The 24,905-nt window shown below is 43.1% G+C and overlaps 1 protein-coding gene and 1 long non-coding RNA gene across 3 annotated transcripts in view; one reads left to right on the forward strand and one right to left on the reverse strand.

Moving 5' to 3' along the window:
* The window catches only part of CDH23 (cadherin related 23), a 1,761,581-nt gene that overhangs the window by 1,075,960 nt on the left and 660,716 nt on the right, over positions 1 to 24,905 (forward strand). For both annotated transcript variants that reach the window (XM_073574902.1, XM_073574903.1), the window contains exons 14-16: positions 12,179 to 12,243; positions 16,140 to 16,377; positions 22,785 to 22,890. In XM_073574902.1, the coding sequence (XP_073431003.1) occupies positions 12,179 to 12,243; positions 16,140 to 16,377; positions 22,785 to 22,890 (409 nt within the window). The remainder of the gene's footprint in view (positions 1 to 12,178; positions 12,244 to 16,139; positions 16,378 to 22,784; positions 22,891 to 24,905) is intronic.
* The window catches only part of LOC141088721 (uncharacterized), a 400,341-nt gene that overhangs the window by 91,486 nt on the left and 283,950 nt on the right, over positions 1 to 24,905 (reverse strand). The window lies entirely within an intron of this gene.

The raw sequence follows: 24,905 nt of genomic DNA on the forward strand, positions 1-24,905 counted from the left end.
TTTGAAGTTCACCAATGACCATCTGGATGATCCAAAGTAGGCATGGCAGAAGATCATGTGGTCAGATGAGACCAAAATAGAACTTATTTTGTGTCAACTTTACTCACCATGTTTGGAGGAAGAAGGATGAGTACTGTGACGTCCGTCTGTGAGTCTGGGCTGCAGTAAGACAGCACCCCGAGCAACCCCGATATCCTTTACCCCTATGCAGGGATCTGGATTTACAGCAGAGCCCAGGAGGTAGCTGTCTGAATAAGAGCAGCGGACCAGAGCAGGACGGTCGCCAGAAAGGGGTTAAAAAACGGGACCAAAAGCGTAGTCAGGAATCCAAGTCTAAACCAGGCGGGCAGCAGAGGTACAAAAACGGCAGACAGTAGCAGAGTCAAATCCAGGCCAAAGTCAGAGTCGTAAACCGGGAGGGAGGCAGAGGTACAAAATCGTTAGGCAGTCGCAGTGTCAAAAACCAGGCCAAGGTTAGAGTCGTAAACCAGGAGGGCGGCAGAGGTACAAAATCGTCAGGCAGGAGCAGAGTCAGAAATCCAGGCAAAGGTCAGAATCAAAGATAGCAAATAACAAACTAGCACACTGGGGAAACCAAGACTATATCAGGCGGCCTGCAAGACAGGCCCCAAGGTATTTGAAGGATCAGGCTATCCCTCACAGGTTCACAGTCTGATGATGTCATTTGGACTGCCCCCAGGAACATGCCAGATGGTGATGCACCAACCATTTGACATTTGATGACTGACAGAGGAGCGGAGCATGCGCCCACCAGATGCCTGCGCAGGAGCCCCTTCTCTGTCACCACCACCCACGGGGAAACCACGTCGCCTCCTAGTGGCCGAGGCAGGAACAGCCGTCCCTGAGTCTGACGGTGATGTGACCGCCTGGCGCCTCCCAGTGGTTGAGACCGGAACAGCAGTCTCTGTATCTGACGGCGACGTGACACTCCGGCGCCTCCCAGTGGCCAAGGCAGGAACAGCAGTCCCTGTATCTGACGGCGATGTGACAGTCCGGTGCCTCCCAGTGGCCGAGGCAGGAACAGCAGTCCCTGTGTCTGATGGCGATGTGACAAGTACAACCCCATGAACACCGTCCAAACCATGATGGATGCTGGGGGAAGCAACATACTTTGGGTGTAGTTTTCTGTGAAGGGGACAGGATAACTGCTCCGTACTGAAAGGAGGATGGATGGGGTCATGTATCGCAAGATTTTGGCCAACAACCTCCTTCCCTTAGAAAGAGCATTGAAGATGGGACATGGCTGGGTCTTCCATCATGGCAGTGACCTGAAACACACAGCCAGGGTAACTAAGGAGTGGGTCTGTAAGAAGCATTTCAAGGTCCTGTAGTGACCTAGCCAGTCTTCATACCTGAATCCAATAGAAAATCTTTGGAGGGACCTGAAACTCATAATTCGCCCCTGTTTGCGCTGATCGACAGTAGAGCTGGGGCGAATGATGAGACTTGTCTTCAACTAACTGTACCGCTGCTTCTCAGGTGCTGGTATGTGTCACATGGATGACATCCCTGTGTGTAATCCATGTGCACATGTGCGGGACATTTTTCAGCCTGTGCTGCTGTTAAAAAACGGAAGATATCAGCGTATTTTACCCATGGACACATGGTCCATCGAAAAAACACTGACATATGCACAGACCCATTCACTTGAATGGGTTTATGAGTGTAAGTGTCTCTGGTATGTGTGAAAACTGTTACACGTAATGGAGACCTAACTCAGTATGTCCAATCTCCATCCTTTATGGCCCCCAACAGATTATATTTTCATGTTTTCCTTTAATATTGCACAAAGAGAACCTGTGTCAATTTCTGATACCTTGATTCTAATTCAACCGGTACAATGCTAAGGAAATCCTGAAAATATGATCTGTTGGGGCCGTGAGGACTGGAGTTTGGGAACTGCTCTAACTCATAACATCCATATACATATTCCTAAATATATGGATTTCTCATAGTTTATAATATAGCTATTTGCACCTTGAACCTCCACCTTACATAAATACTGACTGCATAACCCCAGCCTCTAGCAGTTACATTGCCTGGCTCATTTCCTTATCTCCTACTCTTGAGCCCATCACCACCACTTCAGATGAAGTTATCTCTATGTTTAATCATTACTAGCCTCTATTTAATTTGTGCTATAAGATCACTGATATTTTCTTTTAGTTTCTCTGTCATTTTGTGTTCTATCTTATACCATCAATTCGTACCCAGATTTAAAATGTAACTGATGGAAAGCAGCAGCACTGGCAATTTAATAGAGGAGTACACACCTCTATGGACTTGATCCAGCAGTCACTAACAATGTAGCTGAAATGTCACATGGATTAACAAAAAGTTCATTTCATTGGATGTGCACTCTCAACATTTACAAATTTAAAATCTGATGTTTTATCATTTCATTGTTAAAACCTAGTATGACTATTAGAGAAAAAGAAAAAAAGTAATGTTCCTATTGTTATTATCTAAAGCATCTCATTGTACAATGTATTTATAGCCCATTTACTGCTACATGACTGCAATATACTGTCATGCTCATTTAATGGTCAAGTATGCTTCAGTGACTAATCGAATACCTTTCTCCCATAGCTTTACCTGTTATAGTTTCAATTGCATATGTTAAATTAGTAATTGATTCTCTGATCAGTTTTTCCACATAACTCTGCCAATTGCCCACTCATCAATGGATAAAGTGTGCTTGTGTTCAGCAAACACTATTCAATGTATTGCACATTTTAAACATCAATTGTAACTCCACCTAAGAGAGAGATCATACATATTGTTAAATATTTTTAATGAAATATAGATCAATTTATCTGTTAAAATGGTGCAATCGATTCAACAGGGTCAAGATCTAGAGTACATTTATGTTTCATGTTTTGCAAAATCCATAGAGAAAAGGACTTCTAAAATATGTTGCATTAATTTAGTTTGTGGTCATTGTCTTAATAAGTTTTGGCTCACAGTGTGTACGATATACAACGGGTGAAATAACATCACCAATATACGGTATACTCGTGTATAAGCCGACCTGTGTATAATCCGAGGCACCTAATTTTGACACGAAAAACTGGGAAAATGTATTGACTCGAATATAAGCTGGGTATGCATTGTCCCCTCATTCTTAACCTGGTATGCATGGCTCCTCATCCCTGTCCTGGTAAGCATGGCTCCTTATCCCTATGCTTGTATACATGGCTCCTTTTGCCCATCCTTGTAAGCATGGATCCTCATCCTCATCCTTGTCAGCATGGCTCCTTATCCCCATTTGTGCATGCATGGCTCCTTATCCCCTTCCTTGTATGCATGGCTCTTTATCCCCATCCTTGAAAGCATGGCTCCTCATCCCCATCCTTGCATGCATGGCTCCATGTCTCCATCCTTGTATGCATGGCTCCTTATCCCCTTCCTTGAATGCATGGCTCCTTATCCCCATCCTTGTAAACATGGCTCCTTATCCCCATCCTTGTAAGCATGGCTCCTTATCCCCTTCCTTGTCAACATGGCTCCTTATCCCCATCCTTGTAAGCATGGCTCCTCATCCCCATCTGTTGTGAGTTCATTCTCGGGTTCACCAGTTGTGAGTTCCCCTTCCGGACTCCCTCTGGTGGTAATGGGAGGTGGTGCGGCTGGTTTGATCGGTAGAGATCTGCCACCTGAGAATGAGGATGACGATTGGATCTCAGGATTCTCAGATTGGATTTAAGACAGCTGACGCCCTATTCAGTTGCTGGTGATTCCTTCTGGCTTGTCAGCTCTTGGTTTTCAACTCTGTTCCAGTCATCTAAAGCTAAGTTTTTCTGCTAATGTTCACACTTGATTTTGTTGGCCTATTCAGTTTTTTGTGTGGTCTGCCAGCCCCGGCTGGGGGCTGAGCTGAATTTCCACTCTTATTTATCAGTATTTTGCCAATTGGCTTTTTGTCCCTTACTAGTTCGGTCTCTTTTTGCTCTGTCTCAGAATATTTCAGAGTGCTGATATAGTCGGAGAAGTCTAGTGACTTCAGGGTTAATTTTGCTATCAGAAGTGTTGGACATTATTTTTGTAGGGTTTTTTGCAGGTTGCAGACAGTGTCTTCCCTTTCCTGTCTAGTTAGTTTGGGCCCCATTCATTTGCTCAGCCTATTTTCCTGCCTGTGTTTGTGCCTTCATCTTGTTTCACCGTCAATACATGTGTGGGGGCTATCTATTCCTTTGGGGTCTGCTCTGGGGCAGTTAGTTTTCCCTTTTCTTGCTTTAGGCTTATGTAGTCCTCCGGCCGTGATGAGGCGTCTATGTTCATCGCAGGCACGCTCCACGGCTACTGCTAGTTGTGTGGTAAGATCAGGGATCTGCAATCTGCATAGTTACCAACCACTTTGGCTTTCTGTGGCCTAGCTTGTTTTGCTTTTTCCTCCTCGGTGACCCATTCATAACACCCATCCTTGTATGCATGGCTCCTTATCCCCTTCCTTGTCAGCATGGTTCCTTATCCCCATCCTTGCATGCATGGCTCCTTATCCACATCCTTGTAAGCATAGCTCCTCATCCCCATCCTTATATGCATGGCTCCTTATCCCCTTCCTTGAATGCATGGCTCTTTATCCCCATGCTTGTATACATGGCTCCTTATCCCCATCCTTGTAAGCATGGCTCCTCATCCCCATCCTTGTATGCATGGCTCCATTTCCCCTTCCTTGTCAGCATGGTTCCTTATCCCCATCCTTGTAAGCATGGCTCCTCATCCCCATCCTTGTAAGCATGGCTCCTCATCCCCATCCTTGTATGCATGGCTCCTTATCCCCTTCCTTGTCAGCATGGCTCCTCATCCCCATCCTTGCATGCATGGCTCCTCATCCCCATCCTTGCATGCATGGCTCCTTATCCCCATCCTTGTCAGCATGGCTCCTTATCCCCATCCTTGTAAGCATGGCTCCTCATCCCCATCCTTGTCTCCATGGCTCCTAATCCCCTTCCTTGTCAGCATGGCTCCTTATCCCCATTCTTGTATGCATGGCTCCTTATCCCCATCCTTGTAAGCATGGCTCCTCATCCCCATCCTTGTATGCATGGCTCCTTATCCCCTTCCTTGAATGCATGGCTCCTTATCCCCTTCCTTGAATGCATGGCTCCTTATCCCCATCCTTGTATACATGACTCCTTATCCCCATCCTTGTAAGCATGGCTCCTCATCCCCATCCTTGTATGCATGGCTCCTTATCCCCATCCTTGTAAGCATGGCTCCTCATCCCCATCCTTGTATGCATGGCTCCTTATCCCCTTCCTTGTCAACATGGCTCCTTATCCCCTTCCTTGTCAGCATGGCTCCTCATCCCTATCCTTGTATGCATAGCTCCTTATCCCCTTCCTTGTCAGCATGGCTCCTCATCCCCATCCTTGTATGCATGGCTCCTCATCCCCATTTTTGTAAGCATGGCTCCATATCCCATTCCTTGTCAGCCTGGCTCCTTATCCCCATACTTGTAAGCATGGCTCCTCATCCCCATCCTTGTATGCATGGCTCCTCATCCCCATCCTTGTCTCCATGGCTCCTTATACCCTTCCTTGTCAGCATGGCTTCTTATCTCCATTCTTGTATGCATGGCTCCTTATCGCCATCCTTGTAAGCATGGCTCCTCATCCCTATCCTTGTATGCATGGCTCCTTATCCCCTTCCTTGTCAGCATGGCTCCTCATCCCTATCCTTGTATGCATGACTCCTTATCCCTATCCTAGTATTCAATACTTTTTCCCTGTGCCATTTCTCATTATTACACATAACTTAATTTATGGACATCTATGGTTTTATTTCTTTGCCTGTGAGGATTGGATGGGGTGTTACCAATATCTGGTGAGAATTTCATGTCAATAGCATCATTAAAAATATATTTACTTAGAAAATTGTTGAAGTGTACAATTTTACCTGCTGTATAAATTAGGATGGGTACATCTCCCAACATATAGCCCCGATACATTCCTTTAACTCCAACTGTAAAAAAATATCATATATTATATGATATGCCATTTTTACAGGAACACATTGTATAGAAGAACACAATCGATTTTAGTGTTTAGAGTATGCTTTTGAGTTTCATTGTATAATTCTGTGTTAATGTCTAGTCTCTTGCAGTTACTAAAATAACTGACATTGGGTATGTGATAGTCAATGTTGTAGTCAGACTCTGACTTTTGTCAGGCATTTTGAGGTACTCTCGTGGTCAGTAATGCATGTAGGACAGGGACAACTTTAGAACTGTGTTATACTAGAAGGATAGAATGTCTGCAGCATGCCACAGCTAATTGTTTCACCATGTTAACAGTATTTCCTGGTTCTATAGTTTCACCCCTCATGGTAGTCATGTTAATTAATATGCGTGCGTGTATATGTTTTAGTACATTGAAAATTGTCCAAATAAAATGTACCGTATATACTCGAGTATAAGCCGACCCGAGTATAAGCCGACCCGAGTATATGCCGACCCCCCTAATTTTGCCACAAAAAACTGGGAAAACTTATTGACTCGAGTATAAGCCTAGGGTGGAAAATTATGCCCCCATATGCTGCCCCCATAAGATGCTCCATAGATTATGCCCCCACAAGATGCTCCATAGATTATGCCCCTATATGCTGCCCCCATAAGATGCTCCATAGATTATTCCCCCATATGTTGCCCCCATAAGATGCTCCATAGATTATTCCCCCATATGCTGCCCCCATAAGATGCTCCATAGATTATGCCCCCATATGCTGCCACTGCTGCTGCATTTAGAAATAAAAAAAATGACATACACACCTTTCAGTCGCTGGGTGTCAGGTGCCGGTGTCATTGCTGGCACCTGAGATATTCACCTGTCCTGCGTCCATGGCTGCTAGCTGCTGTCTGGCACGTCATCTGTCAGTGATGTTCAGACTGCAGGGGGCGCAGCGTGCACTAACCACGTCACCGTGCCCTCTGCTGTCTGAACGTCACTGACAGATGACGTGCCAGACAGCAGCAAGCAGCCATGGATGCAGGACAGGTGAGTATCGCTATACTTACCCATTCTGGCGCTGTCTCTTCAGCCCCCAGCTTCTCCATGCTCTCCCTTCCTGCCTTCAGCGGTCACGTGGTACCGCTCATTAAAACTCATGAATATGTGCATATTCATGAGTTTTAATGAGCGGTACCACGTGACCGCTGAAGACAGGAAGGGAGAGCGCGGAGAAGCTGGGGGCTGAAGAGACAGTGCCAGGATGAGTAAGTATGACCTGACACCCCTGCCCCCCTCCTCCTCCGACCCCCTAGTGTATATGACTCGAATGTAAGCCGAGAGGGGGACTTTCAGCCCAAAAAAATGGGCTGAAAATCTTGGCTTATATTCGAGTATATACGGTACTCATGTTTGACCCTATTGAAAGAGATTGTAACTTTGTGTCCCCTGGACACCATTGTCTATTGAACTTTAGATTTACAGTTTTTAGGCTTGCACTCATCTGCGCTTTAAACATCACTCAGGACAAGTGTGATGCAAGTACAATGCTAGTTTTCTCACATACCATCCATATGACATCTATAGGATATTAGTAGAAAACAAATACTAAACGCAGCATTAGATATATATCCAGCTAAATTAAATCAGTGTATATACTTTCTTATGAAATAAGTGGTATACATCTGCCGGGTGGATGAATGGTGGACCATTCGGAAAATTCGTGAAACCCAAAAAAAGAAATGCCGAACATGTGATCAAAAGACAATGTGGGACAAGAGAATATGTAACAATAAAATACCTTTATTTACAAAAAACGGTAAAGGGTAGCACCGCATACAAGAGGTGCCTGCACCATGAAGAATAAAAGAACATGTAAATATCATAAATAATATTAAAACCCAACTCCAAGGTAACAGGTATAATATATAATAAATCAATAAATATATAAAGTACAATGTGCACAAATGTCACTATGTGTATATATATGAATATGTGCAGCAACAGAGTCCGAAACGTGCGTCAGGGTGTGCGCCGTACCGCAGCCGTCCTCCATCCAGGTAACATTTATCTTCTCTCTAGTATGTCACTGTGCCACCGGCCCCATTGCAGCCTCAGCTCCACAGAAATAATTTAGACCGTTATTACCCATCACTCTGGTCCCAATTTGAGCTATAATTAGGAACAGTTTTGTCTCACCTTAATTATACTCACCACTATTTGTTTCAGCCCTATTATTATTAAACTCTATCTACCACTTATTGTGTTAACCTTTAATCATTTATGGTTGATTTATCTACATGATCATTTATTCCTTGCGCTTCTAGAGCATTTTACTCCCTTCATTTATATTTTGATAATAATATCTTCTTTATTCCTAAGCTGCAATCTTTTTCTGGTTGCTGTACATATTCATATATATATTTATATATATACAGTGACATTTGTGCACATTGTAGCACATTGTACTTTATATATTTATTCCAAACAAGTGCATTAGTGCAACATGCAATATTTCGGCTCTAACACTAGTTTTTCTATAGTGTGATTTCAATGGAAAATGCACATACGGCACTGTGAAATGTTTTCGGCAGATGTGAAGAAATGCTTCAAAATAAAAATGCTTTAAAAATTAAAAGTATAAATAATGAAACTGTATTACTTAAAATACAAAATCAATGAATAAAAGGGAAGACAGCCCCCTGAGGAAGCCCACGCGAAACGCGCGTTGGGGCTGCTTTACGTGTGGTATATCTGGACTCATTTGGGTAAGAAACTCTCCTTTGTGTTCGTATCATGGCACCTTAATAATTTGGAACTAATAATTCTGTTTATAGGTGATCAGCAATTACGCCCAAATTTATATAGGTTAGTCTCCTATTTTAAGTGGCCATAGATGAACTGGGACAAAATTTTGTGCAATATTAATAGACAATCTAACTTGGATTTTTCTATACCCAGTCCCTATATGAACTATTTATACCACATTGTCACTGTTCATGTCTTTTTCATTTTTTATTATTGAACAATGTGTTATTTTTGAACAATGTGTCGTCCTATTAATAGATTTTTTATAATGTAATTTTAATAAAATTTGGTATTTTCTAATATTCTATACAGGTCTTTGTACTCTTTTTTGTGGTTTTGATCTAATTGTCTTGAGTATTCCTGTTTACCTGATCTGTTGACATTATAGCATTTGTTTTCTGGTTGTTTTTAGCCCAGTGTATTGTGTAGTGGTCGCTGCCGAGTACTGTGCTATATCTCACAATGGAGTTATTTATTCTGCTGCACATGGCAACGACCACTAAGCAATGCGCAGTGCTGCTGTATTCCACACGTACAATGCTTAGTTCTGGCCAATGGAGAGCAGTTTTCAGCTGATTGGTCAATTGTTCATTTTGTCACTAAATTATCTGTAACCCGCAATGATATGTGTGTTGAGGAAATCATCCAGTTCTTTTCTAAAACTGTTATAGTGTCTGCCATTACAAGCTTTTATGGTAGGACATTCCACAGTCTGACTGCTCTAACTGTAAAGAACCCTTTCTTATTTAGATGTAAGAATCACCTTTCTTCCACCCGTAATGAGTGCCCCCTGGTCCTAAGTATGGTCCTTGGAAGAAATTAGTCATGCTCCAGTCCTTTGTACTGACCACACATATACATGTAAGGCTAGTTTCAGACTAGCGTTCGGAGGCGCAGCACAGGGCCGCCGCTAAGCTCTGCCCCCAGCTGCGCCTCCTCCTGTCAGCTCCTCCTCTGATCGCATGACACCGCATGCGATCAGCATACCCTATATTTAGCATTGGGTACACTGGCCATGAGCTGGGCTGATTTTGCCAGCCTTTGCGCCCTTTTGGCGTTGCGTCGAGCGCACCAAAATGCAACACGTTTTTGTGCGCTCAGCACAGCGCCAAAAGGGCGCAAGCGCCGGCAAAATCAGCCCAGCGCACGGCCAGCATACCCAACGCTGAATATAGGGTAAGCTGATTGCATGCAGCGTCATGCGATCAGAGGAAGAGCTGACCAGAGGAGGCACAGCCGGGGGTGGAGCTTAGCGGCGGCCCTGCGCTGCGCCTCCGAACGCTAGTCTTGAACTAGCCTATTTGAGATCTCCTCTGAAGTGCCTTTTTTCTAAGCTACACAAACCCAACTTTTCCAGCCTCCCATCAAATAAGAGGCCTTCTTCCATCCCTTGTAATAATCTACTTGCTCGTCTTTAAACTGACTCTAGTTTCTGAATATCCTTTTTTTAAATGTGGAGCCCAAAACTGGATCCCATATTCTAGGTATGACCTCACCAGTGATTTATAAAGAGATGACAATACATTTGGATCTCAGGATTTTCTCTCTTTTTATACACCCTAAAATCTTGTTTGCTTTTGCAGCTGCTGCTTGAGATTGAGTACTGCTGCTGAGCTTACTTGTAACTAGAATACCCAAGTCCTTCTCCTGTTCTGTAGTCCCGAGTATTCTCCCATTTAATGTATATGCAGCAATAGGATTATTCCATCCCAGGTGCATAACTCTACATTTACCTACATTAAATCTGATTTGCCAAGTGTTTGCCCATTCAGTCTTCTATCCAGATCGTTTTGCAATATCGCAATGTGAAGGTCAGATTTTAATATCCTACATAGTATGGTGATGTCAGCAAAGACTGACACTTTACTCTCAATTCCATCCACAAGGTCATTAATAAAGAGGTTAAAAATAATCGGTCATAGCACAGAACCCTCCTGTCCCCACTGCTGACTTTATCCCATTTAGAGACCGTACCATTTATGACAACTCTTTGTTTCCCATAATTTAGCCATTTCCTTATCCATTTGCATGTAGTTTCCCCCAGTCCTTTCTTCTGTAGCTTCAGTATAAGGCTCTTATGTTATACAGTGTCAAATGCCTTTGCAAAGTCCAGACAAATCACATCAGCTGCATTACCAATATCCAGATCTGCTCTTACCTCCTCATAGAAACCCAACGTTAGTTAGACACGACCTATCTTTCATGAATCCATACTGGTTGTCAGGTATTATAATATTCTCTGCAATATATTTCTGCAGGTCATCTCTTATAATGCCCTGAAAATCTTTGCACACTACTGATGTCAGGCTTACCGGATGGTAGTTGCCTGGATCCACCTTCTTACCTTTCTTAAATATCGGTACCACATGAGCAATTCTCCAATCCTGTGCCACCACGCCTGCTGTTCACTATGTAAAGCCTGAAAGTCAGTTCCCACTGCTAGTCAATGCTTGTGTTACCTGGCTTTACCTGTGTTCTCTGCATTTGTTGTTTCATCCTAATTTATCCTGATCCCAGACCTTGGATAATTTGTTGACGTTTCTCCTGCCTGATGATTTTGTACCTCCTGGAACTGACCCGGCTGCCTGACTATCCTTCCTGCTAGCTTGCACCACCGAACAGCAGCTGACTCTGTAGCCCTAGCCCAGGGAAACTTTTGTATATCCAGATCCCTGTACAGGGGTTAAAGGGTGAAGGTTAGGGCAACTGCTGGGTCCTGGAAAATCACGTAGCTAGCTCCAACCTGTTTGTGGTTTCCATTTTGGAGCTGCCAGGTGACCACGAACAGTGACTGCTTGACATATGCTTTACAGCAACTACATGAACCACAGGAAATTGTAGTCCAGAGTTTAATATTGACCTTTTTTGGGAGGATTTTCTGTTATTCACTCTTATTTCTACAAAGGTCACTGTGAAGGGTGTGGGAGGAAGTGAACTTTAAAATTATCTATTGAGATTAGTGTGTTCTGCAGTGTATATATACAGGGCCCGTGAAATGCAAAAAAGTAACAAGATTTCAGGATTTTTTTCAATTAAATAGAAAATGTAAAATGAAATAAAAAGTTACTAACATTTTTTGAACTGTATGCTTAACATAAAAACTTTATTAAAGCAACAATTTGATTACTAGTATTACTTGGATGACTAGTGGTTCAGGCAGAATGAATTAACAGACAGGTTCCACTTAAAACCAATAGTTATCAGTCTAGGTGGTATAGAACTTCTGCAAAAAAGAGAACTGGAAACCATCTAGTATGGGAGGCAATTAAGAGCTACATTGTGCAGTGGAATTTTGTATATATTTGACTCTTGAGCTATGTTGCTAATATTTTAAAATTTACTGTACTTATTACTGTACTATTGAGATAATTGAACAAGTTTTGATATTTTGTTTTTTGTAGGCTACAGACAATGATGTTGGGACATTTGGGAAAGTGAATTACTACTTCAGTGATGACCCAGACAGGTAAGAGATAAATGTGGCCCAGAAAGATCCAGCATCATGTGATTGGTAAACATAGGATAGCAGTGGCCAACATGACATGGCTCTTCCTTCACAAAGCTGTGGAAATTGCTATAATGTTAGCACATTAAATACACATTAAACTTTGCTTGATTTCACTCCTGTTTTCTCCATAACATCTGAGACTGGTTAGAAAATTGAGCAATATTGTTTGTATATTTAATGCATGAAGTTACTAAAGCGATGGGAATATAGCAATACAAATATTTTGTAACCACTTGAAATCTGTATCTCTGCTCTGCTATGTAAAGAGCATTGGCAGCATCTGCCAATCCATAGATGCGTCCATGTGTGCATAGATCCATGTGTGAGTCCATAGATGCGTCCATGTGTGCATAGATCCATGTCTGAATCCATAGATGCATCCATGCATGCATATATCCATGTGTGAATCCATAGATGCATCTATGTGTGCATAGATGCATGTGTGAGTCCATAGATGCATCCATGTGTGCATAGATTCATGTGTGAGTCCATAACTGCATCTATGTGTGCATAGATCCATGTGTGAGTCCATAGATGCGTCCATGTGTGCATAGATCCATGTGTGAGTCCATAGATGCGTCCATGTGTGCATAGATCCATGTTTGAATCCATAGATGCATCCATGTGTGCATAGATCCATGTCAGAATCCATAGATGTATCCATGCGTGCATATATCCATGTGTGAATCCATAGATGCATCTATGTGTGCATAGATCCATGTGTGAGTCCATAGATGCATCCATGTGTCCATAGATCCATGTGTGAGTCCATAGATGCATCCATGTGTGCATAGATCCATGTGTGAGTCCATAGATGCATCCATGTGTGCATAGATCCACGTGTGAGTCCATAGATGCATCCATGTGTGCATAGATCCATGCGTGAGTCCATCGATGCATCCATGTGTGCATAGATCAATGCGTGAGTCCATAGATGCATCCATGTGTGCATAGATCCATGTGTGAGTCCATAGATGCATCTATGTGTACATAGATTCATGTGTGAGTCCATAGATGCATCCATGTGTGCATAGATCCATGTGTGAGTCCATAGATGCATCCATGTGTGCATAGATCCATGTGTGAGTCCATAGATGCATCCATGTGTGCAAAGATCCATGTGCAAGTCCATAGATGCATCCATGCATGCATAGATCCATGTGTGAGTCCATAACTGCATCTATGTGTGCATAGATCCATGTGTGAGTCCATAGATGCATCCATGTGTGCATAGATCCATGTGTGAGTCCATAGATGCATCCATGTGTGCATAGATCCATGTGTGAGTCCATAGATGCATCCATGTGTGCAAAGATCCATGTGTAAGTCCATAGATGCATCCATGTGTGCATAGATCCATGTGTGAGTCCATAGATGCATCCATGTGTGCATAGATCCACGTGTGAGTCCATAGATGCATCCATGTGTGCATAGATCAATGTGTGAGTCCATAGATGCATCCATGTGTGCATAGATCCATGTGTGAGTCCATAGATGCATCCATGTGTGCATAGATCAATGTGTGAATCCATAGATGCATCCATGTGTGCATAGATCAATGTGTGAATCCATAGATGCATCTATGTGTACATAGATCCATGTGTGAGTCCATAGATGCATCCATGTGTGCATAGATCCATGTGTGAGTCCATAACTGCATCTATGTGTGCATAGATCCATGTGTGAATCCATAGATGCATCCATGTGTGCATAGATCCATGTGTGAGTCCATAGATGCATCCATGTGTGCATAGATCCATGTGTGAGTCCATAGATGCATCCACGTGTGCATAGATCCATGTGTGAATCCATAGATGCATCCATGTGTGCATAGATCAATGTGTGAGTCCATAGATGCATCCATGTGTGCATAGATCAATGTGTGAGTCCATAGATGCATCCATGTGTGCATAGATCCATGTGTGAATCCATAGATGCATCTATGTGTGCATAGATCCATGTGTGAATCCATAGATGCATCTATGTGTACATAGATCCATGTGTGAGTCCATAGATGCATCCATGTGTGCATAGATCCATGTGTGAGTCCATAACTGCATCTATGTGTGCATAGATCCATGTGTGAATCCATAGATGCATCCATGTGTGCATAGATCCATGTGTGAGTCCATAGATGCATCCATGTGTGCATAGATCCATGTGTGAGTCCATAGATGCATCCATGTGTGCACAGATCCACGTGTGAGTCCATAGATGCATCCATGTGTGCATAGATCCATGTGTGAGTCCATAGATGCATCCATGTGTGCATAGATCCATGTGTGAGTCCATAGATGCATCCATGAGTGCATAGATCCACGTGTGAGTCCATAGATGCATCCATGTGTGCATAGATCCATGTGTGAGTCCATAGATGCATCCATGTGTGCATAGATCCATGTGTGAGTCCATAGATGCATCCATGTGTGCATAGATCCATGTGTGAGTCCATAGATGCATCCATGTGTGCATCCATACATGCATCATACCTTATATCAATGACAGTTTGCACACAATGTCTTTTTCAGGCAGCCTGGAATCTGTCTGAAAATGTGCTAACTAAATGTAAAAAAGAATGAACACAAGCACAGCAATGTCCAAACACCATTACGGTGCATTAGTTCCATCTTTTGTCACTGTTCATTCTTCTTGTGACTTCCACTAGAAAGCTGCCACTATGTTATATTTATAGAATGTCAGAAAAGACGCTCCAGGATTAACATTGCTAATGTTTTCCTGAAGCATCTTCCTCCAGTAAACACTACGCTGGTACATCGCCATCTAAAAGACATCATGTGCACATAGTCTTACAGTGTTTTCATGGCCAATAATCAATCCATCAATTGTCCATTTAAAAAAGCAATTTTCAAATACCCTCTTAGAATAATCCTGTTCTGAGTAAGAAGAGGTGGTCCCCTGCTATGGAATCATCTGTTAACCAGATCTGATCTGTAAAAAATGGCTTTTGTTCTGTATGTTACACATACTATGGGTGACCAATATACCAGCAACAAGAGTGATGCCATTATGTAAATATGGACCACAGTTTTTAAAGGGAACCTTACAGCTAATACCTACTGCTCAATCCATGGGCAGCATGTATCAAGCACTGGTTGTATTAACTCAGCCGGGTATTTTTGACTCTGAAATGCTGTGGCATTGGATAGAAAAGCTATAAAAGTCACCAGTGACCACTGTATGTGCACCTATAGGCAGAGACCTGTTACTTCAGGGCATTGGGCAAGGAGAAGCCACCGAGGACCCACCTATCCAATCCAGTCTATTGCATGGTCTCAGTGCCTATTCCTTCAAAGTATGTTTTTCTCTATTACACTGCAGCATTTCTTTGTAGAACATACCTGGTCGACTTCACACAGCCAGGGCCGGATACATGCTGACCAAGGATTGGGCAGCATGTATCATCTGTCTGGCTCCCTTTAAGAAATCTTTCCAGAGGTCATGCCACAAAGAATTCTAGTGATTCTGAAAGGGAAAAAATCCAATGTAGTGCTATAAAGAAACCTTCAAAGTTGATTTGACGTCTTACATCCTGCTTCTTACAGGATTTCGACAGTCATTTTAGCAGGACATAAAGACCCACTATACAGCAATGCCAATCAAACCACCCAGTATGAAGCTGATGCATTCAATGACAGATAAATTGAAGTTTCATTTCCTACTTAATAATATGTGTAAAATTATTTACATTGCCTAATGAGTAAAAAAAAAGTGTAGTTATTGACAAAAACTAAAAGATTAGGCAGAAATTCAATAAATAATAGCATACATGTAGCTATTTTATTCTGACATTTTATATAAGTTTCACTATAAATATTTTGCATTTTTTCTTGTAGGTTTTCACTCGATAAGGAAACTGGGATAATTACACTAATTGCTCGACTAGATTTTGAGACTACTCAGCGCTACACCATAACAGTGATTGCCAGAGATGGTGGAGGTGAAGAAACGACAGGTCGTGTGCGCATCAATGTTTTGGATGTTAATGACAATGTACCCATCTTTCAGAAAGATTCCTACCTTGGAGCAATAAGAGAGAATGAACCATCTGTGATCACAGTGATCAAACTTAGGGTGAGAAAAAGATAACACACAAAAAGTTTTCTCTCTTTCTTCTTGGCTCAGACTTTGTTTTTTTTTTTTCTCTTGAACATTTAAGGCCAAGTTTGCTGATTATTCACAACAGGTTCTAAAAGCTCAATTGAACCTTTTATGCATATTAATCACCCTAAATTAGCAAGAATAGTAAGTAACATACTGCTTCTAATCAGCTACACACAAAGTCCAGTTGGTAAAATTCCACTGCCAAGCATGGCCTCTTATTCTTTTTCCTGCAGCCTGATTCTCCTGTTCTCATAAATGCCACAGAGCTATTAGCTTCTGATGTAATAATAGTATCGCCCAGCTGGTTCAGAGATGTGAATATCTAATGACTTCATTACACTAATACATACACCTGGATTGGGCTTTATAAGGATTTTTTCCTTTAATCATCATAAAAAGTAGTATTAAGGAGGCATCTGTAATGCTAAATGCAGAGACCTACTGCAGCCAGATGCAAAGCGACAGTCTGTTGCATCTGACACATCCATGACTGTACCTCTCTTCCTACAAGTGGCCTCCGGACACTCAGGACCAGGTTTTTCAGGATAAGAGGTGTGGAATGAATGAACCAGCCTGGGGGCATTCACCTCTGATGCTGAAATCCACATCCTCTCCTTTGGACCATAACCCTTCCAGTGCACCAAGTACTGTAGGATATGACGTTGGAGACGAGAATCTACAAACTTCGAAATCTGAAACTCCAGATTACCATCAACCATTATTGGGGTGGCGGTAGGGGTGAGGCCTCAAGAGATTCCACATATTTCTTGAGACCTGTGAAAGACATTGTGTCTCGTAGGAGCCTGAGGTAGCTCAAGACAAAACACTGTTGGGTTGATGACTGCGGTTATTTTATAGGGACCAATAAATCTAGATCTCAACTTCCAGGAAGGAACTTTCAACTTGATATTCCTGATAGACAACCACGCAAAGTCATTCACATTCAGGTCCGGACCTGGCAAGCGCTTTCTGTCAGTCATACGTTTGTACCTGTCTTCCATGATCTTCAAATTACTCAGAACCACCTGTCCACACTGAAAAGAGCGACAAAGCAAAACGTTCCTCTTCAGGAACTCCCGAAGCCCCTCCCCTGCTAAAAGTACCAAACTGAGGATGGTAACCACATGCACCAAAAAATGGTAACCTGCCCGTAAACTCTTGATGATGATTATTTATAACAAATTCTGCCAATGGTAAGTAGGATGCCCAATCCTCCATATTTTTGGAAACAAAACACCTGATTAAGGTGTTCGGTCTGTTCATTCGACTGGGGATCGAAGGCAGAGGAAAAGGACAGCTGCACCCCCAGTCGAGAACAGAAGGCCCTCCAGAACTTGAAAACAAACTGGGTCCCCTGCTCTGTCACCAAAATGGAGGGAACCCCATGAAGCTTCACAATATCATTTATATATACCTGAGCAAGAGTCTTGGTATTCGAAAGTGCCGGTAATGCGACAAAGTGAACCACTTTACTTAACCTATCTACAACCACCAAAACCTCAGTCTTGCCTGCAGATACGGGTAGGTCAGTAATAAAATTCATGGACAAATGCATCCATGGCCTGCTAGGAACAGGTAGCAGAAGAAAAGTACCAGAAAGACAGGTATGCAATAATTTAGAATGCACACAGATACTACCAGTGTATACGTGTTCAACCACATCCTGATGCAACCCTGGCCACCAAAAATTATGAGAAATGAGGTTCACAGTTGCCTGGATGACCAATAAGCACAGAGTTGTGATGTTCCTTAATTACTTTGCGGTGCCGATTAGATGGCACCAATAACCTTCCTGAAGGGAAGGAGGCAGGAGCGTACCCGTGAGACTCCAACATCTCACCCTCCAGTTCAGGGTACAATGCTGAAATGACTACCCCGTTCTGCAAAATCGGGCAGGGTTCTCATGGTCATCACCACCAGGGAAGCTCCGAGACAAAACATCAGCCTTGACATTTTTTATCCCTGGACAGAAAGTAACCACAAAATTGAGCCAAGTAAAAACATGGACCATCTAGCTTGCCTAGTGTTGAGATGTTTAGCCGCTTGAAGATATGAGAGTTTCTTATGGTCAGTGATAACAGTAATAGGATTGACAGCCCCATCCAACCAATGTCGCCATTCTTCAAGTGCCAATATAATCCTATTACCCATATAATTTCTCTCAGCTGAAGTCAATTTTTTAGAAAAGAAAGCGCATGGACACCATTTACCAGGGGACTGAACTTGAGACAACACTGCCCCAACCCCCACCTCCGATGCATCAACCACCACAATAAAATGTTGGGAAACATTGGGTTGACTGAGTGTAGGGGCTGTGGCAAATCAGCTATTTAGGGAGGAAAAAGCCTGCAGGGCTTCATCGGACCATTTGGAAAAAACAGACCCCTTCTTTGACATGTAGTAAGGGGTTTCACAATTACTGAATAATTTTGATTACATTTCTTGTAAAAATTAGTAAAGTCCAGAAAACGTTATAGAGCCTTCAGGTTCTTGGGACGATCCCAATCAAGGACATCATGGACGTTCTCAGGATCCATCCGAAAACCCAAAGATGACAACAGATACCCCAAAAACTACACCTCCTGGATGGCCAAAACACATTTTTATAGTTTGGTATATAGTTTGTTATCCCTTAATATTAGCAGCACCTTTTTAACCAGCCCCTGATGTGTCTCAAAATCAGGTGAGTAAACCAAAATATCGTACAGATAGACCACCACAAACCTGCCCACCAAATGATGGAAAATATCATTAAGGAAATCTTGGAATATCACAGGTGCATTGGTCAGACCGAAAAACATGATCTGACTCTCGAAATGACCCTCAGGAGTATTGAACGCCGTTTTCCATTCATCACCTTCTCTTATTCTAACCAGGTTGTAGGCCCCCCTTAAATTCAACTTGGAGAACACCTTAGCTCCCACAACCTGGCTGAACAGGTCTGGAATCAGAGGAAAAGGGAATGGATCTTGGTTGGTAATCTGATTTAATTCTGGGAAATCTAAACAGGGACATGGACCACCATCTTTTTTCTTCAAAAAGAAGAACCCTGCCGTCTCAAGCGAAGAGGAGGGTCAGATATGTCGCTTTCTAAGACTTTCCACAATGAAATCCTTCATAGCTTGTCTCTCAGGGCCAGAAAGATTACACAGTCTGGACTTAGGAAATTTAGCTCCGGGGCTCAGGTTAATAGGACAGTCATATGTACGGTGAGGAAACAAATCTGTAAAGACTGTAGAAAGAGAAATATTAACACAGTTCACATGGCAGTAAAATCCCCCTCAATGATCTCCCTGGTCTGCCAATCCACCAACGGATTATGCATCACCAACCAGGGAAGAACCAACACAACTGGGATGGGAAGACCGTCCAGGACATAGCAAGGAATTATCTCACACTGAATTGACCTCACCCTCAGTCTTACATTATGTACAACCTGAGTCAGAGCTTTCTGTGCAAGTGGTGCTGAATCGATAGTGTAGATGGGAACAGGCTTAACTAAAGAACAGAAAGCCAGCCCATGAGTTCTAGCAAACTCCGCATCAATCATGCTGGTTCCAGCTCCACTGTCAACAAACACAGAAACCTTCTCGGTTTTGCTTTCTAGCACCACCTCTGCTGTCAGGACAAACTGGGAACTGCAGGCTGACAATAAATGCACTCCTTGCTTATTTATCTCATGACTAATAAGGGTTAAACACTTTTGCTTTTGCTTAGGCATCAAAGGACAGGCCCCAATAAAATGTCCCTATTCTCCACAAAAACACACACTCCTTTTTTTTGTGAATCTCCCAGGAAATGTACGATGCAGAGGCACCCCTAACTGCATGGGTTCCTCCACCTCCCCCCAGAACTGGTTCACCGCTAGACTGCTCCCCTGGCAAATGGGTAATACCCCAAAAAAGAGGCTCTGGAGAGGGTGGTCTTACCCACTGATCCTGAAGAGGTCTATCAACGCTAATAGCCAATGACATCGCAGCTTCCAAGGACTTCAGGGTTTCATACACTGAAAAAGCATCCTTCAAACTTTCAATAAGGCCCTGAAGAAATTGACTTCTGAGAGCCAGGACATTCCACTTAGTATCAGTTGCCCATCTGTGGAATTCGGAGCAATATGTCTCCACTGATCGATTCCCTTGCTGAAGGTGACGCAACCTGGACTCAGCCAGGTAGACTCAGTCAGGATCATCATAGATAAGGACTAGAGCTCAAAAAAATTCCTCCACAGACTGGAGACAAATTGAATCCTGCAACAAAAAGAAAGCCCAGGATTGAGGATCTCATTGTAGCAGAGAGATCACAATACCAACTCGTTCCTCATTTCCGGAGGACTGAGGGTGAAATTTAAAATACAGTTTGCAAGCTTCCTTAAAAACAAAAAACTTGTCTCTACCTCCGGAAAACCTGTCTGGGAGGGCAACCTTGGGTTCCAGCTGGACCAGTTTACCTGCAGAGACCCCAACATTAGCAACCTGGAGCCGCTGTTACTGATGCAGAACCTCATGGAGGAGGTCAGACACCTCCAGAGATAAACAGTGTAGCTGCTCTGCCAGCCCTGCAACCAGATTTATAGCCAAGGGAGAAAAGAAAAAAAACATGCCAGGGGGTAAAAACATATACAAATAAAGCCATGTGTCAGTTTCTTATTTTTTCTTTTTTTTCCTAAATATGCACCGTCAGTGCCAGTGATAATGTCACGCACAGTGTGGGAAGACTAAGTGCAACACAAAGAGATGAGGGAATGAGAGGAAAGAAGCCCAAACACTAAGGAAAGGGTGAGTAGAGACCCCTAGGTAAGTCTAATAACACCCTGCCTGCCCTACCGGCCCTAAATTGGTCTCTCCCCAATCACCGAGCAAGAACCTAAGGCCTGTATCTCCCTAGAGCTAGGCCCTGGATAGGGATGGGGGGATGAGCACTGGTCAATCCCTATGGTAAATCAAAGACATAAATGTAGACAGACAAGGGGAATGGACTTAACTTCAGCAGACTCAGAGAGGTAACACCAAACGTCCTCAAACAGCTCCGGAGAGGAATTTAGCTGACTGTTCTAGCTCCAAGCCTTCACAAGGGAAAATGTGAAAATCACCAGCAACTCTCTGGAACAGACTGGGGATTTATAAACACTGAGGTCCAAGTGTGTCAAGTAGAGCCGACTTGAGGTTGCCGCTGGGTCCAAGAGTCAGAAGGATTAAGGAGGCATCTGTAATGCCAAATGCAGAGACGTTCTGCAGTCAGATGCAGAGCGACAATCTGTTGCATCTGACACACCCGTGACACCACGTTTGTATTTTATTTTAACATTATGCCTTTCACTGAATGCAAATTAATACAATTTTACAGTGCTTCATCTGCTATAAATAAATTGGATCCATTGATTGATCATTCTGATCAGCTGTTTAAAAAGTTTGTCACAAAACAGGCTTTACTCACATTGAAGAGAACCCCGTATCAGTGACAAAACAAGCAGAATTTGATATTATTTGCCTACTGCAGTGTATGAACAGATTTTAACACTTTCACCTTATGTGTATGAAGTTTCTACTATTTACATAATTGATTTCTACCTTGTCTTACTTACTTTTTATTTACAGTGAAATTGATTTTAGCTCCAAAATGGCGTCACAAGGTAGAATACTCTTTAAAATAGGCCTTTGAATTTTATTGGCGGCTATACAACTACAGTATAACTCCATGCAGAGCTTATCAGCCATAAACTTGCCTTAACTTTACTTTTATGAATTAATTTTCCATTCATCCAAACCAGACTTCAGATTTTACAGTTATGTGTCCAAATAAACAATGAAATCACTGCATTAAACACTTTTACGAATAAACCACATGGTAATAAGATAATCACTGAGAGCAAGTTATATAAGAGATATGAGCCATGTCGGTATGAATTACGACTACCGTGGATCTATTGTCATATAATATTAACCGAGAACAGAAAAAAGGAGATGATTACCAGTCCAAAATAATGAGCAAAATTACACTTATTATGTAGAAAAAGGTAATAACAAAGTGTGGGGAAGGGACAATAACACATGTCATGTGATGAATTGTAAACAACTAGGGCATACTCAGCATGAGGACAGCTGCATGTATTATAATATATATCAGAAACATACTGACAACTGGTATAATAAGTGCATCATTATAAAGTGTTGTCACAGTAAGTATGATAACATAACAAAACTACCCATGCATAGGAGGCACTGGTGATTTAATAGAGTGATATAGAAAGATATAGTAAATATGCCAATACCTATGCATGGAGCAACAGGAGTCCCCAGAGCCAGCACACCCGCCCCGATGCACGTTTAGATCCTGCCTTCGTCAATCACTGAGTAAGATTATTGTTTCCTTATATTTAGGCAACCGATGAGGATTCCCCTCCAAATAATCAAATTACTTACAGCATTATTGAAGCTTCAGCATTCCGAACCTTTTTTGAGATCACAATTTCTGAAGGTTATGGAGGTGAGTGAGACCAGACAATATATTAGACATAGTTAATATTATTATTTATTTATATAGTACCATTGATTCCATGGTGCTGTACATGAGAAGGGGTTACATATAAATTACAGATATCACTTACAATAAACAAACTAACAATAACAGACTGATACAGAGGGGAGAGGACCCTGCTCTTGCGGGCTAAAGGCCCCGTTACACATAACGATGTCCCAGCGATCCCACCAACGATCCGAAATGATGGGATCGCTGGAACATCGTTAGGCTGATCGCTGGTGAGCTGTCACAAGACAGCCCCTCCAGCAATTAGGACCAGCGACACTGGACGCTGGTTTCTAATGTAAACATCGGGTATCCAGGAAACCTTGGAAACTGGCGTACACGCTGGTTTCAAAAGGTAAACATTGGGCATCTAAGAGCAGCACGACTCCTGGATACCCTCTGTTTACCTTGGAAACCAGTGTGTATGCCGGTTTCCAAGGTAAACAGCGGGTATCCAGGAGCCGCGGCTCCTGGATACCCAATGTTTACATTAGAAACCAGCGTCCAGCGTCGATGATCGCTGGTCTCTCGCTGCCACATGCAGCGATGCGTGCTGGCCAGCGGGAGACCAGCGATCAAAAAATGTCCCAGGCCGATCGAACACGATCAGCGATACCAGGCAGGGCGGCTGGTCGCTGATCCCTGTCGCACACAGCGATCTCGCTGGCGTGTGGCGCTGTGTGTGTCGGGGCCTTTACATTCTACAGGATGGTGGAGAAGGACACAGTAGGTTGGGGGGTTGCGGCAGTTGCGGTGTCGGTGAGGCAGTAGCTCCAGTAGTGGTGAGGAGGCAGCGGGGTCAATGCAGGCTGTAAACTTTCTTGAAGAGGTGGGTTTTCAGGTTCCGTCGGAAGGATCCAAATGTGGTTGATAGTCGGACGTGTTGGGGCAGAGAATTCCTGAGGATGGGGGATATTCAGGAGAAGTCTTGGAGGCGATTAGGTGGCAAGCAAATAAGTGTGGAGGAGAGAAGGATGTCTTGGGAGGACCGGAGATAACGTGAGGGAAGATATCGAGAGATTAGTTCAGAGATATATGGAGGAGACAGTTTATGGATGGCCTTGTATGTCAGTATTAGTAATTTGAACTGGATACGCTGAGGGAATGGGAGCCGGTGAAGACATTTGCAGAGGGGAGAAGCGGAGGAGTAGCGTGGAGAGGTGCGAGAGTGTTAGCAGGGAGGCCACAGAAAAGGATGTTGCAGGAGTCGAGGCTGGAGATGATGAGGGCATGCACAAATATTTTAGTAGATTGAAGGTTGAAGATAGATCAGGTAAGGAAGATCTGTGAGATGGAGGAAAGATGATGAGTTCAGATTTGTCCACATTGAGTTTGTGGAAGCGAGAGGAGGATATGACTGATAGACACTCAGGGATTCTGGACAGCAGAGAGGTGACATCTGGGCCAGAGAGGTAGATCGGAGTGTCATCAGCATACATGTGATACTGGAATCCATGGGACTTTATGAGTTGTCCTAAGCCAAGTGTATAGATTGAGAAGGGTAGGTGTCCTAGAACAGAGCCTTGGGGGACTCCAACAGAGAGAGGGTAGGATGAGGAGGTAGTGTGGGAGTGGGAGATGCTGAATGTGTGGTTGGAAAGGTATGAGGAGATCCAGGATAGGGCGAGGTCTTTGATGCCAAAGGAAGAGAGGATCTGTAGTAGCAAGCAGTGGTCAACTGTGTAGAAAGCAGAGGACAGGTGTAGAAGGTGGAGTATAGAGTATTGTCCATTAGGTTTGACTGTAACTAGGTCGTTAGTAATTTTGGTCAGGGCAGTCTCTGGAATGATGGCGATGGAAACCAGATTGTAAACTGTCAAAGAGCAAGTTAGATGAGAGGTGGGAGAAAAGTTCAGCGTGGATGTGCTGCTCCAGGAGTTTTGAAGCGAAAGTGAGCAGCGATATTGGGCGATAGCTGGACATAGCGGTTGGGTCGATGGTTGGCTTTGTAAGGATAAGCGTGATTGTGGCATATT

The sequence above is a fragment of the Dendrobates tinctorius genome, unplaced genomic scaffold (assembly GCF_039654945.1).
Source record: "Dendrobates tinctorius isolate UK_male_01 unplaced genomic scaffold, ASM3965494v1 ptg000040l, whole genome shotgun sequence".
Taxonomy (NCBI): Eukaryota; Metazoa; Chordata; class Amphibia; order Anura; family Dendrobatidae; genus Dendrobates; species Dendrobates tinctorius.